A 17,131-nucleotide genomic window follows, 5' to 3' on the forward strand; every position below is an offset into this window, starting at 1 on the left:
AACGTCCACATCACAACCTCATCCCTGAGTGTCAAGTCTCCTTGTGCTGGACGCAGAGGCACAAACAGATCATAAAGCTCCAGGCACCAAGAAAGACTCTTGTTGCACATTAAGTGCTCAGCCTGTACACCAGAAGATCATTTATTATTGTTTGAGAGTCTGCTTTTCTAGGTGACGGAGAAGATGTAACCTACTTCTTAACCTCTAGAGTGGTTTTCGTGGCAGAGGCCTGGGGAGGCATACTCTGGTTGGAGTAATTGTTTTAGTTGTGAAGGTCAATGCCGGGGTGTGACATGCCTGTTCTTGTCTGTGCTGATATTAGTCTACTTAACCTGGCTCTGTCCTTTTCCAGAGATTTCAAGCGAATGAATCATGCTTGGCTGCCATTAAAAGGGGAACGAGATAACTGCTGGATGTGAGGGGGGATATTTGCAGAGTCTGGAGTAAGGTGTCTTTACAGATAGACAGGATGTGAATTTAGCACCTGAAGAGCCCCTATGGTAGAGAACTAGACACAAAATCCCCCCATGCACACAGGTGATGCTGAATGTCAAGGTTTGGACCTCTGAGCAATAATGCTAGCTTTGCCCTTCTTCAGTGCAGGGGTATTAAGTCAGTTTTTCAACCAGCACAAGGCAATGGCTGGTGCATTCCAGGAAAATGGGTGCAAGAGAGAGAAACACATCCACAGATCCAGGAAATGTTTAATTTTTATTCCTGCCTCATATACAGCATATTGTCTGCCAAAATTAGGAGTTAAATATAATTTAATGGAGATAAAATACTGAAAATATCATTGGGACAATTAAAAAAATGTTATCATGAATACAGAAAGAAAAAGAGCCAGTAAACAAAGCTGAAACAGGTGAAATAAGAACAAAATCTCTCCAGCTCTGAGATAGTGCATATTCATTTCTCTTCTTTCCCAGGTTGAAGTTTCCTGGAGCAGCTATTGAGATCAGGCCGCAGAGTAGAAGGTAATTATTGCACTGAGAGCGTACGTGATTCACGGAAGCAAGCCTATGTCCCAGACAGGGAAGCCGAGGCTATTGGAGACTGCATCTAAGTCTTCTTCTGCTTTACTGAGGTCTCAGAGAAGCGGAAGCTTCAGGACACTTGTGGTCATTGCCCCAGGTGTGGCCGGACTTAGTCTTGCCTGAGTCCTTAGCTCTTACCGAGGTTTAAAAATGGGTGCTCTCATTGTCTGTGATGTTCAGCTGCAAATACTCCAGGGTGCCCTTCTTGTAGCTGGCCACCCGGGTTGGTTTTCGGTTCCTTATCCCCAAGGCCTGTCTTTTCTGTAAAGAGCTGGCAATCATGTCAGCGAACTCAGCTTGCAAGCGCTGTTGATTCTCCCTGGAGAGACAGAGTATGGAGGGAAAAGGGAACTTCTCAGCCATTCAAATAGACTAGCCCTCAGCTCCAGAACCGCCTGTTTCGTTCACTGATATCTTGTTGAATGCCTACTCTGTGCTGCACGCAGGAAGTCCAGAGAACACAGAACGACCCTTGGCTTCCACCAATGAGCCTAAAGAACTGTCACCCTTGCTCTGTGTAGTTGTAGGGAAAGCAGAATATACTTCAAGCAGGAAATTATATTTCGATTTCCAAGTGAGACACCACAATGTGGAATTCAGAGGTGAGGTTAGGTTTACACATACCACTGGAGCGAGAGGAACAGAAGCCAAGAGGGTGCTAAGCCCTAGTGTGTGTGCTACGTAGCTTCAGTCGTGTCCGACTCTTTGGGACCCCATGGACAGTAGCCTGCCAGACTCCTCTGTCCATGGGGTTCTCCAGGCAAGAATACTGGAGTGGATAGCCATTTCCTACTCCAGGGGATCTTCCTGACCAGGGATCGAACCCGCATCTCTTATGTCTCCTGCATTGGCAGGCAGTGCCACCTGGGAAGGCCACTGAAGTGTCAGTCGCTCTACTAACACTTGGAGAGTTGTGTTCTACTCTTTGCAACCCCATGGACTGTAGCCTGCCAGGGTCCTCTGTCCCTGGAATTCTCCAGGCAAGAATACTGGAGTGGATTGCCATTCCCTTCTCCAGGGGAGCTTTTCGACCCAGGGATCAAACCTGGGTCTCCTGCATTGCAGGCAGATTCTTTACCATCTGAGTCACCAGTCTCCACAAAACTCTGAAACGTGGTCCCACACTTTCCTAGGAATGTGAGTCTTGTCTGGGGAGGGCTCTGAATGAGTGGAGGGTTTTAAGAGATTAGAATGGACCTGGGGTGCTCTTAGTAAGGGGCCAGGTCCCCCCATGCCATACGGATGGTCTGCATTGTTTTGGCATCTCTATGGTGTTGCCATCTGTCTGGGTCCTGCATCCAGGTGTCTGCACGACAGTGTTTCTCTACCACAGCAAAAGCCATTCCAATGGCCACATGACTCACTGCAGTGGCCCAAATGCAACTGGAAGACCATTTGAGTCACCTTTAGGGAAACTGAAACCGGTTAATTAGACCTGCAGCCTGTTTTACTCATCTCAGGGAGAACACACTCCGTGTGGAGATCCCAAACCACAGTCCTGGTGCTGGGAGTTCCTGTTTCATCAGGTGACTCAGCAGAGAGCTGAGAGCAGGGGTGGAAATGCACTGGTCTCTTGTCCCTAGGGTGCTCTACTCTTGACCACATGTGCAGGGGGTGAGCCCTAAACTTTCCTCTGGTCTCCTGAGCGAGCCTGAAACACTCCAGCAGCCAGAGAAGAGGGTTTCCAAGCCTTTCAATGTGTGTTGTCTCTCACCTTGGATTCAATGCCTCATTGCCACTGGCAAAGCCCTCGCCAACAGTTAACCCGCCTGCACACAGTATAAGATACAAAGCCAAGACCTCCACTTCCCGGCTCCTCCCCGCCCAGCCAGCAGCTTACGCGGTTGGAGGGGTCGGCAGGTTGTACTCCTGGTCCTTCACCCCGGTCAGCCAGTAGGTGGTCTCGGTTCCTCTCCCCTAGAGAGACAAGAAAGGTGTGGACCATGGAGGCCAACGAGGCAGTCGGCTCTAACCCACCGTTCTGACAAGTATCAGCTTCCAAGAGACATTTCCCCTCTGAGTTTGTCATCAGAGCCTATATTTCAATACAGCACCTGTTCCTGGTATCATCTGTGTTATCTCCAGACCAATCTCTATTTCTAAGCATCTTCAAAAAAGTATCTCATCCACCAGACTTTTTTTTTTTCAAACTAAAATTTTCTTTTATTCCCCAGAAGACATTTCCAAATATCACCTTAGCAACAGCACAAAAACTCTAAATGAAGAAGGAAGAAAATTCATTTATGATCCTGCTACTCCAATGAATCCAACTGGTTTCACAGCTGGAAATGTCACATTTTATTCTGGCCGTTTTTGCCACGAAACTTTTGCCACAGTTTCCCCACCTGAAGTGTGTAAATTACAAACACACGTGCCTCATAATAAACACTCACTAACTGACATTTGCTGGGTACATCTGCAGGCTGTAAAATAAATGGCAGCAACAGGAAATTCAGTTTTTGGCTGTAGGTTGTGTTTGAAAAGCAGACTGGATAGTTATATTTTTAAAAACCACTCATTCAAAAAAAATTAGTGATTTGGGGCTGTGTTTGGACTGAAATATTTGAACTTCCCAAGTGGCGCCAGTGGTAAGGAAACTGCTTGCCAATGGAGGATATGCAAGAGGCTTGAGTTCAATCCCAGGGTTCAATCCCTGGAAGTAGGAAATGGCAACCCACTCCAGTATTCTTGCCTAGAAAACCCCACCGACAGAGGAACCCGGCGGGTTACAGTCATGGGGTCGCAGAGCCGGACACCACTGAGCCCATACGCCTAACCACTTGCACTGTAATAATCCACACACCACTTCTGTTTTGGGGGGAACACTGCAGAGAATGTGTTCACAGAGAATTAAAATAGCCAGCGTGTTGTTCGGACACAACTACCTATAGGAGGCTCTTTCAAGCTGCCGTCAGTGTAAGGGCCAGTGCTGCTATGGCTGGTGGAGGCAGATGGTCTTAGCCGATCACTGGCTTCAGATCTGTTGTGAGTTTGGTCACCTTCAACAGACAGCCTTCGGGCCACCTGGTGGCTCCGAAAGGCGGTTGCTCTAAATGTGTGGGATGGCAAGGCGTGTCTAGAACAGGGACTCCCACTCTTCTCTATGCATCACAGTCACTTGATTTAAATACAGATCTCTGATCTATACCCAGAGAGAGTTGGACTCAGCAGGTCTGGTGGGGCGTCTGTGCTTAACTGCTAAGTCATGTCGAACTCTTTGCAATCCTGTGAACTGTAGCCCGCCAGAGTCCTCTGTCCATGGGATTTTCCAGGCAAGAATACTGGAGTGGGTTGCCATGCCCTCCTCCAGGGGATCTTCCCAGCCCAGGAATCGAACCCACGTCTCTTATGTCCCATGCATTGTCAGGCAGGTTCTTTACCATTAGCGCCACCCGGTGGCGCTATTAGGTGGCACTATTAATCTCGATGGGTTCCTTACCTTTAAGTAGGTTTCTCCTCTTACTTCATAGAGAAACTGGCACTCCGTCCTCTTCAGGATGGCTATGGTGGAGCCGCTGACATGGATTCTCAAGGCTGGAAATGCAAAATAGATCAATGAAAACCGTGTCTGTTTTGAATGCTATCATAGGGCCCCGTTTGTTTCCCCTTGAGCCAGAATATTTATTATGGGTGCTCTTGACAGCTTAGATATTGTCATTAAAAAAAAAAAAAAAAACAACTTTAGAATAGCATCGGTGAGATGAGAACTATTACCAGACACGGGGAGAGGGTCTGGTGCTGGTTTTCAGGGTCCTGAGTAAGGAGGCTCTCTAGATTAAGCCCTGGAGCTTCTCATTCCAGCTCAGAGAGGGGAGCCCCGGGGCCTGGGTTTGGATTGTACTTTGTGGTGCTGAGCTAAAAAGCTGAAATTTGGTTTGGGGTCTCCATGTAAATGGCAACCCACTCCAGTATTCTTGCCTGGAGAATTCCATGGACCAAGGAGCCTGGTGGGCTATAGTCTGTGGGGTTGCAAAGAGTTGGAATAAGCAGCTAACACTTTCTCTTTTACATGGATCTAAGAGTATTCCAGGTAGAGCATGCCTGAATGCACTGCAAACAAACCTAGACTAATAAGAACAGTCAAACACCATAAAGGAAGAAAAAAATTATGATCAGTAAATGGCAACATGTAGCAAGGACTGGACTGACCCAGGCTCACAGTCAGTCAATGTGAAGAGTCATGCTTCACCTCACTGGCAGTATTATGCATTTTTATCCTACAGTTCCCCTTGGTTGGGAGACAGAATCTTTGTCCTCTACAAAAAGTCCTCTCCTTTCTTACGGAGGCCAGTGGATTCCATCCGAGAGGCTGTGTTGACTGTATCTCCGAACAGGCAATAACGAGGCATCTTGATCCCCACGACTCCAGCAGCACAGGGACCTGTGAGGGACAGAAAGCAAGAAGGTGGAGGCCACGGAAGTCATAGAGTGGTGTTAAGGTGGGTGAGCCTCTTCTCAAGATCACAACGCTCAATGCCTCATTAGATGGGAGAAGTGGTTTAAGGGGTAAAATGTGAGCTGTGACCTTGGCTCTAACTGAATGTATTTATTAGGGGATAGCATCATTATCCAAATCACACTTTCAGGAAGTGTTTTGCTCTAGCATAGAAAAGCACATTTTCGATAAACAAGAAGACATTTTGAGATCAGCATGCAAAGGTGAAAAATGTTCCTTAATACATTACACAGAAGGCTCTCAAGAAGAATGGAGACCATCTCACCACCACTTGCTGTGCCAGCCACACAGCCCAGAGCTCGGAACCATTGGTGGGCACAGTGCACTTGAAGGCTCAATGGCCCGTCTGTTTTATTTTTGGGCTTCCTTGGTAGCTCAGCTGGTAAAGAATCCGCCTGCAATGCAGGAGACCCCCAGTTCGATTTCTGGGTCGAGAAGAACCCCTGAAGAAGGGATAGGCTACCCTCTCCACTATTCTTGGGCTTCGCTGGTGGCTCAGACAGCAAAGAATCTGCCTGCAATGTGGGAGACCTGGGTTTGACCCTGGGTTGGGACGATCCCCTGGAGAAGGGTATGGCAACCCCTCTAGTACTCTTGCCTGGAGAATCCCCATGGACAGAGGACTCTGGCAAACTGCAGTCCATGAGGTTGCAAAGAGTCCCACATGACTGAGTGACTAAGCATGGCACAGCGCAGCATTTCAGGGATTTGTGGCCTGATGATGGAAGACCCAGATGACAAGGACTTGGAATCTTATTCCCTGTGCTTTTCATGTACCACGTGAATACAGCAGGAAAGGGGAGCCTACAACACAAGGATACCCCAAAAGGCAGAACAAAAGCCAAGGCCAGATGATGCACAGGGGCATATTAGATCGGGAAGAAGGGCTGCTCAAGCAAGTATTTGTGTGGAAGACTGAATGCAAGGAGTTAAAATTTGTAGAAGTTAAAGATTAACTCAGAAACTGCAAAACCAGGTTTTGTGTAGAGGCAACTACTGATTTTCTGGTTTGTTTATCAGGTTTTGATCTATATGAGTTTCTTTATAGATTTGTCCTTTGAACACTGTGTTTACAGACACTGAAAAAATAGAACATTAAGTTGTACATTGCTTATGTACACTTGAAAAAAAAATACTGAGTAATGAATCTTCCCTGTTAGACTCAATGCAAAAATACAAAACAGAAACAAACAGAAGCAGCAGCAGCTACTTGATTAGATCTCTGAGGAAGCTAAAATATGACACAGATAAACTTGTCTACAAAACATATTCACAGACATAGAGAAAAGACTTGTGGTTACCAGGGGGTAAGGGAGGGAGGGATTGGGAGTTTGAGATTAGCAGATGCAAGCTATTTTATATATAACCAAATCACTCTGCTGTACACCAGAAACTAACACAATATTGTAAATCAGCTACACTCCAATTTTTTTAAAAAAGTCTCTAAAACTTCTCAATCACATCAGAAAGATAATAAAATCCATTTAAAATACTGTAATATTTTACTGAAAAAAAATTTACAGAAGTCAGAGATGGGGAGACGGAGGGAATGGGGAAGAGATAAATAGTAAATGTGCTGCGCTGTGCTTAGTCACTCATTTGCGTCCAACTTTGGAGAAGGAAATGGCAACCCCATCCAGTGTTCTTGCCTGGAGAATCCCAGGGACAGCGGAGCCTGATGGGCTGCCATCTATGGGGTCACAGAGAGTCAGACACGGCTGAAGTGACTTAGCAGCAGCAGCAGCTTTGCTACCACATAGAATGTAGCCTGCCAGGCTCCTCTGTCCATGGGGATTCTCCAGGCAAGCATACTCGAGTGGGTTGCCATGCCCTCCTCCAGGGGATCTTCCCAACTCAGGGATGGAAGGCAAGTCTCCTGCATTGCAGGCGGATTCTTTACCATCTGAGCCACCAGGGAATAGGGTGACTTAAATAGGAGGTCTGGAGCTTGTTATTTCAGTTTGTGGTTGGTGTTTATCATTCCATGAGTGCTGTCGTGACTGTTGTTTCCTAGAACTCTCCAGACACTTATTATAGGTCTAATTATGTCAGGATGTGTAACTGGACCTCGTATTTGGCAGGCGGATTCAAGAGTAAGCCTCATGTGAAAACTGATCTCGTCTGAGGATCCTTCAACCTTTCTAATTTAGTTGGTGTGCAGAGGGACACATGGTTCCCGACTGCTACAGTGCTCAGCTGCGTACCAGAGTGAATTCCAATTCGAATCCATATTGGGAGGCCAGGAAGATGCTCCAGCTCAAAGGTCCCCACGAAGCTGAGGAGGTCCAAGGCCATCTTGGCAATGTCTATTGCATGCCGGTTGCCATTTCTCTTAGGCAAACCGCTGGCCACCATGTAGGCATCACCAATGGTTTCCACCTGTGGAAGTAGTTTCTCATCAGTGAATCTGTCCCTTCTAAAGGCACCAGAAAGTAAACAGAAGCAGTTCATTGCACATCAAATTCAGAAATGTTCGAGAACTCATATGCGCATTGCCCTGCACACTTATGCTGGGACTAGTTCAAGACCAGTACTATGCTAATTTCTTCAGGGTTTTTATAGCTTAGTTAGGATGTGGTGTGTGCATGCTCAGCCATGTCCAATTCTCTGTGACCCTATGGACTGTAGCCTGCCAGGCTGTGTGGTTGAAATTTTCCATGAAATTTCCAAGCAAGAATACGGGAGCAGATTGTCATTTCCTTCTCTAGAGGATCTTCCCGACCCAGGGATCAAACCCGCATCACCTGCGTCTCCTGCATGGGCAGGCAGATTCTTTACCACTTCGCCACCTAGAAAGCCACAGCCTAGTTAAAAAGTTGATAAAACAACTATAAAGGATTTTAACTGAGTGAAGTACTTTATAATAATGTAAGTCATGCAGATATGGTGACAATTCTATAGTGTTGAAACAATCTGAATGGCTTTATGGAATTTTAGGAAACCATCTCTAATTACCAGAAAAGTCATGTTTAGCACTTTACTTTTCAAAAACCATTTGATAAAAAAATAATTGTAGGTTCCTCTAAGACATAAAGGGGCTTCCCTGGTGGCTCAGGTGGTAAAAAAATCTGCCTGCAAGGCAGAAGACCTGGGTTTGACCCCTGGGTTGGGAAGATCTCCTGGAGAAGGGCATGGAAAGCCACTCCAGTATTCTTGCCTGGAGAGTCCCATGGACAGAGGAGGCTGGTGGATTACAGTCCTGCTGCTGCTGCTGCTAAGTCACTTCAGTCATGTCTGACTCTGTGCAATCCCATAGACAGCAGCCCACCAGGGTCCCCCATCCCTGGGATTCTCCAGGCAAGAACACTGGAGTGGGTTGCCATTTCCTTCTCCAATGCAGGAAAGTGAAAAGTGAAAGTGAAGTCGCTCAGTCGTGTCCGACTCTATGCAACCCCATAGACGGCAGCCCACCAAGCTCCTCCATCCATGGGATTTTTCAGGCAAGAGTACTGGAGTGGGGTGCCATTGCCTTCTTCAGGGCTACAGTCCACAGGGTTGCAAAGAGTGGGATATGAGTGAGCGATTTTCGTTTTCACTTCACTAAAGACATAATACACATTCTTGTACCGGATGCTTCTGAACACTTTTCCTGTAATAGGAAGTAGACTTATATTAACATTATTCTTTGATATTCTCCCTTTTAATTTCATTTTCATAATCATATGCATGGTTCAAATGTGTTGGTTAGTTAATTTCTTCTTTCTCAATATCTCTAAAATGCATAATCACTTTCTATTCAACCGGAACTCTTGTTAGTAAGACTTTCTGATCTACACAGCGTGAGAATTTCAACTTCTGACCACTCTTACTCTCCCACTTCACTTGTCGCTCAGACTCAACCACTAATTTACTAACTCTTAAATGACAAAGGAAAAGACCTGAGTAAAGTCAGCTCTCTGAATCTATAGGTTCCACACTGTGGATTCAATGAACCATGATTCAAAAATATTTAAACAAAACTGTTGAAAGTTCCAAAAAGTAAAACTTGAATTTGCCACAACTCCAGCAACTATTTTACTTAGCCTTTACATTGTATTAGGTATTATAAGTAATCTAGAAATGATTTAAGAGTACATGGGTATGTAGGTTGTATGCAAATACTGTATTATTTTACACCAAGGACTTGAGCACCTGGGGATTTGGGGATCCATGACAATCCTGGAAGCATCCTGAGGCAGAGGTGGTAGGGGCAGCGAAGGAGAACTGTAGTAACAGAAACAGCCAATTCTGGCTCTGCTGACCTGGGGCCAAACCATCATTCAGCCAGTTAGGTGGAGCGGTTACCTTGTACACGTCATGGTGGTCCAGAATGTGGTCAAAGTTCTTGTAGATGTCATTGAGCATGTCCACCACTTCCATGGGGGTACTGTACTTACAGATGGTAGTGAACCCTACAATGTCACTGAAGTAGACAGTGACTTCCTCGTAGAGCTCAGGCTCCACGAAGCCTTTCTCCTTCAGAGACTTGACCACCAGCCTGGATGAGGAAGGAAAAAACAGGGCCTTCAATTTCAGTAAATTCCTTCTTCCTCTACGGAAATCTTTGAGACAGTACTAACTGTTCACCAGGAATTCTAGAACTGAGGATTTCCAGTGAGTGGTGTGGCGAGGAACCAAAGACAGCTTGCAAATACCAAGTCTAGGAACATAGCACACACACAGAGCACATGTATGTGGCCTCAGATGAATAGGAGGTTCAGTATTAATTTAATACCTGATTATAACTCTAATAAAGGTGAGTGTTCAGTTGTTCAGTCATGTCTGACTCTACGCGACCCCATGGACTGCAGCCTGCCAGGCTCCTCTGTCCATGGAGTTTTCCAGGCAAGAATACTGGAGTGGGTTGCCATTTCCTCCTCTAGGGGATCTTCCCCACCCAGGGATTGAATCCGGTCTCCCACATTGCAGGTGGATTCTTTACCATCTGAGCCACCAGGGAAGCCTTCCTCCACTAAAGATGGCTCTTATTTTATTTTTAATTAGTTTTTACGGGAGCATAGTTGCTTTATTAATAAATATAATGTGTTAGCTTCTACTGTATAGCAAAGTGAATCAGCTGTACATATATGTATATCCCCTCCACTTTGGACTTCCTTCCAGTTTAGGTCACCACAGAGCAGTAAATAGAGTTCCCTGTGCTATTCAGTCGATTCTCAGTAGTTACCTATTTTATGTGTGTGTGTACATGTTAGTCGTTAAGTTGTGTCCGACTCTTCTGTGACACAGTGGACTGCAGCCCAACAAGCTCCTCTGTCCATGGGATTTCACAAGGAGGAATACTGGAGTCAGTAGCAATTCCCTTCCCTAGGGGATCTTCCCAGTGCAGGGACCAAACCTGGGTCTCCTGCATTGCAGGCAGATTCTTTACCGTCTGAATCACCAGGGAAGCCCCAGCATCTATTTTATACATCATTGTATCAACAGTGCGAATCTGCCAATCCCAATCTCCCTATTTCTCCCACCCACCCCTTTCCCACTCGCTGTCCATACATTTGTTTTCTATATCTTTGTCTCTCTTTCTGCTTTGCAAATAAGCTCATCTATATCATTTCTTGTAATAGGGCCTCTACTATGAGGCTGAAAGAAGATGGCAAAGAAATTAATGCTTTAATTTTCATTTTTATATGAAGGAGAGACAGTGACTGGCCTAAGGTCTCAGACTCAGTAACAGTGGCCAACAGGTGCTGGAACATAGGTGACTCTAACTCTGCCATCCATGCTCCTTCCATGGCGCTGGAAAACAATCTCTTTCTTTTAGCAATTTAGACAGTGCAAACCAGGACAAAGCTTAGGAAGAACGTGCATCTTTAAACACAATGATCTGATGAAGAAAATGCAAAAGGGAACAATCCTATACAAATGTAGAGAAGGGACTTCCCTGGCAGTCCAGTAACTAAGACTCTGCACTCCCAATGCAGGGGACCCAGGTTCGATCCCTGCTCTGGGAACTAGATGTCACATGCCCTAACTAAAATTTCACATGCTGCAAATAAAGATCCCCTGTGCCGCAACTAAGATCCAGCACAGCCAAATAAATACATAAAAATAAATAAAGTAAGAAAAGTACAGAGAAAACCAATGCTAGACAAATATGCTTTGGCTTTCCGCCTTAAGGGCTGAGGCACAACCTGGAGTCCTGTATAGTCACATCCGTAGAAGGACTTCCTTACCTTGGGAGCAACATGAAATTAAGTTGGTCAGCCCTGTCCCTCTCTGCTTTGTACAGCTGTGTCCTTTCCTCCACCAGATGTTCCAGGTTCCGGGAATACAGCTGTAGACGTCGGATCAAGGTATCCATGTAACTTTCATTTTTTTGGTCATGGAAAAGGCTGTAGGTAGAAACAGATAAAGAGCTCTCCATATTATTAAGAAAACATAAATATTTATTAAAGCAATAGGCAGACATTATGAACAGGTAATTAAATAAAGAATAAAAATGGCCAACAAATATGGCAAAAAAATTTAATCTCAGGAAGGATCAAAGAAATAGAAAAGACTTTAAAAACAAAGAAAAACAAATGTTAGCACAATGGCAATCAATGTAAGATGGAGGAAAAAATACATTATAGTCTTCCTGGCGGAAATACGGCAAAACGCGTCATAAATCTTAAGAATGCTTATGTGGACCAGCCTCTCAATTCTACTTAGAATTATTCAAAGGAAACTATCACGAATGTGCTGAAAGTGAACTATAAAGAAAGTAGCAGTTATTCCTCACAAACAATCATTTAAAAATTACCCTAAATATGTAACAAAAAGTAATCAAATTATTATGAAATGATGGACTATCAAATACAAATTAAAATCGCAAAGTACACAGAAAGATACTTCCTTTACATTATTTAAGTGAAAAAAGCCAGTTTATGTAACAGCAAACATTACCATCTCATTTTTAATCTTTGAAAACTGGTCATTACCTGTTGAAAAATAGGTGATGTTTTTACTTTTTTGTTTGCTTATGAGACTGCAAAAGAGACACCGATGTATAGATCAGTCTTATGGACTCTGTGGGAGAGGGAGAGGGTGGGGAGATTTGGGAGAATAGCATTGAAACATGTATAATATCATGTATGAAACGAGTCGCCAGTCCAGGTTCGATGCACGGTACTGGATGCTTGGGGCTGGTGCACTGGGATGACCCAGAGGGAGGGTAGGGGAGGGAGGAGGGAGGAGGGTTCAGGATGGGGAACGCGGGTATACCTGTGGTGGATTCATTTCGATATTTGGCAAAACTAATACAATATTGTAAAATTTAAAAATAAAATAAAATTAAAAAAAACAAAACAAAACAATCAACCTGCAATGCAGGACACCCAAGTTTGATTCCTGGGTCAGGAAGATCCCCTGGAGAAGGAAATGGCAACCCACTCTGGTATTCTTGCCTGGAGAATCCCATGGACAGAGGAGCCTGGAGGGCTACAGTCCATGGGGCTGCAGGAATTGGGCACAGCTGAGCGACTAAAGCACCACCACCACCACAGTATTATTAATTAATGTATAGATTTTGTTCAAATTTCAAAAAATTTTATGCTAGTATCCATTATTTGTTTTTATACCTTATTCAAGATTTCACATTGTATTTAGCTGCACTGAGCAGCTTCAGCAGCATGCAACAAATTCTGGTAAATTCTCTCTTGTTTTTATTCTAAGTATTCTCCAATTTTCCTTGTTATACCTTCTTACCCATCATTTAAAAGTGGACATTTAATTTCCAAATACATAGGGTTTTTAAAATATCTTTGATTTTAATTTCTCATTTAAATGATTTCTTCTCTGCAATCACTGTGTTTTTTCATTTTTCTGACTTTATTGAGGCTTTCGATGGCTATGTCTCTCTTGGTAAATGCCACATTTGGACTTGAAAATATGTGGGTATCTTCAAGTATCTTTTGATATTGATTTCTAACATAATTTCACAATGATAAGAAAACATACTTTGTATGATTTCAATATTAGATCATGAAAGGAGAAGGCAATGGCACCCCACTCCAGTACTCTTGCCTAGAGAGTCCCATGGACGGAGGAGCCTGGTAGGCTGCAGTTCACAGGGTCTCAAAGAGTTGGACACGACTGAGCGACTTCACTTTCACTTTCCACTTTCATGCATTGGAGAAGGAAATGGCAACTCACTCCAGTGTTCTTGCCTGGAGAATCCCAGGAACAGAGGAGCCTGGTGGGCTGCCGTCTATGGGATCGCACAGAGTCAGACACGACTGAAGCGACTTATCAGCAGCAGCAGCAGACCATGAAATGTTTGCACCTTGTTTTATGTCCCTGGATATGTTCCAGAGACTCCTAGTTTATAGTCTACGGGAACCTGAAAAGAATTTGTATCCTACTGTTGTATGAAAATTGTATAAATCTTAATTGTATTGAATTGGTTCATGGTGCTTTTCAGGTCTACTATATCCTTCTACTTTTCTGTATGTTCATTCTATTAACTTTTGAGAGTTTGACATTGAAACTCCAACTAAAAATCTTAATTTATCTGCTTAAAAAATAATTGTACTATATAGTGGAACTATATGTAACTTTGTTCTGTATTTTCCAAGTCTCCTGTAAATGTGTTATCATACTTTCATAATTTAAAAAAATAAAAAAGAAAGAGAAAAAAATCATACATTTCTGAGTTCTATCACAGACCTGTTACAACTGGAAACTGCTAGCTTTGGGAAGAAGAGAAATTTTTAACAAGGTCCCCAGGAAATTCTCACCAGAAACCATAAAGAAATCTAGCTGGGTAGAAAGAATGAGGGAGCAGGTGGAAAGGATGAAGATGGATAATCTGATTTCATGATGAATTGATTCAATTAAAACAGTTTCCTCAACCTTGGCTGTGTATTTTAATCACCTGAGGAGCTTATTTAAACTCCTGATGACACCCTGCACCCAGATCAATTACATCAGACTCTCTCGGGTAGGACTTCAGCATCACTAGTTTGCAAAAATCCCCAGGTGATTTCAATGTGCAGCCAAGTAGAGAACCACCACATTAAAGGCTAAATACCAGGGGCCTAGTTTTATCTTCATGAGCTCACATTTCATCTGTCACACATACAGTTTCATCTGCTCTTAGTAATAGATCTGGGAAGGAATGAAAAAGGGCAAGATTGAAATCATTTATTATTTCCTGCTCTTTTCCCACATTGGCTGGTTTAGATCAAGCAATCAGTGGCCACACTTTCATTATCTTCACTCTACCCCAGAGGTCCCCAACATTTTTGGCACCAGGGACTGGTTTCATGGAAGATAACTTTTCCGATGGACTGGGCGGGGTGGGGTGGGGAGGTATGGTTTCGAGATGATTCAACAACGGTACATTTACTGTGCACTATATTTCTATTTCAGAGAAGGCAATGGCACCTCCGTCCATGGGAAAATCCCATGGACGGAGGAGCCTGGTGGGCTGCAATCCATGGGGTCTCGAAGAGTCGGGCACGACTGAGCAACTTCACTTTCACTTTTCATTTTCATGCATTGGAGAAGGAAATGGCAACCCACTCCAGTGTTCTTGCCTGGAGAATCCCAGGGACGGGGGAGCCTGGTGGGCTGCCGTCTATGGGGTCACCCAGACTCGGACACGACTGAAGCAACTTAGCAACATATTTCTATTTTGTGGCAATCTCAGGATACTCTGCCCTGACTTTAGGGTTAGGGTTCACGCTTCTATGAGAATTGAATGCTGCTGCGGATTTGAAAGGAGGCAGAACTTGGGTGGTAATGTGAGCAAGGAGGAACGGCTGATGCAGCTTTGCTAGCTGCCCCCCAACCCTGCCTCACCTCCTGCTGTGTGGCCTGGTGTGGGGGGTTTGGGACCACTACTCCACCCTATCTTAGTCCTGGGCTTTATTTAGCCTCACTAAGTGTCTGAGTCCTCGACTTAACGAAACTACAGAAAGAGCTAGAAGGAACTGCAGGAATCATCTACAGAAAATTCATTCCAATTTTACGAGCAACAAAATTGGTAACCATAACTAGCTATTATTAGATACTAGCCTAGAAACTGGATCTCCAAGAGCTATTTTTCTCACTCTGCATTGTATCTACCTCCAAACATGGGAAATCAATCTTACTGGGTAACTGTATGTTACTTTTCTCTCGATCCTGAATTATACTCCGATTCAGCCAAAGTTCATGATCTTATGATTTTTAAAACTCTAAGGAACTTGCTGATGTTAAGAATTATCCAGGGGTTTTAAGATCCTCAGGATTCTCCTAGACTTCTAAATCCTAATTACCTGCTACTGCAGGAACTATATTTTTTTTTAACAGATATGATCAGTCAGAATCTATTTTCTAATCAGGCTCGTTTTGCCCTTGAACACAGCACTTAGCTTTTCAAATTGATTATTTCTCGAAAAAATGGTCTGTTCATCTCCATATCATTTTAATTTTTTGGAGTCAGGTATTATAGTCTGTGATTTTTCATTAGAAAAGGCATTCTCATACGTAGCTACCACTGAATGTCAACTATTACTAGAAAAAACTGAAGTTAGCGGGGAAAAGTAAAAATGTCCGCCATACCCAAATATCTTGGCCAGCGTATTCTCAATTTTCTTGAAATCTGGCCTCTTTTCTGGATCTTCCTCCCAGCAGCTTTTGACAAGTAGATAGACCTGGAAGAAAGAAGAGGGCGAACTGAAGTAACTCAGCAAAAGACAAATGCCATATGGTGTCACTCATATGTGAAGTCTAAAATATGACACAGTGAACCTATCTATGAAAGAGGAAGACTCACGGGCTTAGAGGACACAGCTGTGGTTGCCAAAGGAGCAGGGAGAGGGAAGGACTGGGAGTGTGGGGTTGGTCGATGCAAACTATTACCTTTAAAACAGATAAAAACAAAGTCTTATATAGATAGCAGAGGGAACTATAGCCAATCCCCTTGGGATAAACTCTAATAGAAAAGAATATGAAAAAGAATGTATAAATGAGTCACTTTGTTGTACAGCAGAGATTGGCACAAGATTGCAGACAGCTGTACTTCAAATAAGTAAATAAGAGGTGGATTAGCTTAGAGGGTGGTATCCTATACTATTCTGTTCCGTGATGTAAGCAACTGAAGCAGGGAATATTTTTAAAACATCTCAACTCTCACGAGTATGAAATGGCCCAGTTCCCTGCGGTCATCATTGCCTACACTACTTGGCCACACCCTCTCTTTCCACACTAGGCTAAGGAAAAACGGCAATATTGATTTGGAGGGGGTGGGATGGGAGAGACAAAACGCCTTAGAGACATTTGCGGGGTTTGTGCTGGGGACGGGGATAAATAGCTGGGCTTGGTGAGTAGGAGGCGACTCTAAAATGAGAGTGAAGCTCTATGACGTTAGTTTTCAACTGTGCCTGACCGTGGGATTGTCTGGGGAGCATTCACAAAATTTCTTAGGACTTCAGGAGCTTCTGAATTAATTGGTTTGTGAAGGGACCTTTTAGGGTTCTCAGATATAGCAAAAAAAAAAAAAGTTTAATAGGACACCCAGCTAAACTTGAATTTCAGATTTAAAAAATTAATAATTTTCTTAGCACAAGTATGTCCCAGGTATGACATGGGCAGAGGACATTAATGTATGTACGTTTGTAAGTTTCCCAGCTGCAGTGAAGAGAAACGAGGAAGGGGGGTGGCGGGGGTGGGGAGG

General features: G+C 43.9%; 1 protein-coding gene across 1 annotated transcript in view; it reads right to left on the reverse strand.

Annotated features, from left to right (window-relative positions):
- Positions 1–697: 697 nt before the first annotated feature.
- GUCY2C (guanylate cyclase 2C) overlaps positions 698–17,131 on the reverse strand; it is a 65,413-nt gene continuing 48,979 nt past the window's right edge. Inside the window, exons 20-27 of the mRNA XM_010858720.1 lie at positions 16,018–16,109; positions 11,664–11,822; positions 9,778–9,970; positions 7,698–7,872; positions 5,320–5,418; positions 4,477–4,571; positions 2,878–2,954; positions 698–1,356 (exon numbers count right to left, since the gene is read on the reverse strand). Of these exons, the coding sequence (XP_010857022.1) occupies positions 1,182–1,356; positions 2,878–2,954; positions 4,477–4,571; positions 5,320–5,418; positions 7,698–7,872; positions 9,778–9,970; positions 11,664–11,822; positions 16,018–16,109 (1,065 nt within the window). The 3' untranslated portion in view covers positions 698–1,181. The remainder of the gene's footprint in view (positions 1,357–2,877; positions 2,955–4,476; positions 4,572–5,319; positions 5,419–7,697; positions 7,873–9,777; positions 9,971–11,663; positions 11,823–16,017; positions 16,110–17,131) is intronic.

The sequence above is a fragment of the Bison bison genome, unplaced genomic scaffold (assembly GCF_000754665.1).
Source record: "Bison bison bison isolate TAMUID 2011002044 unplaced genomic scaffold, Bison_UMD1.0 scf7180017864390, whole genome shotgun sequence".
NCBI lineage: Eukaryota > Metazoa > Chordata > Mammalia > Artiodactyla > Bovidae > Bison > Bison bison.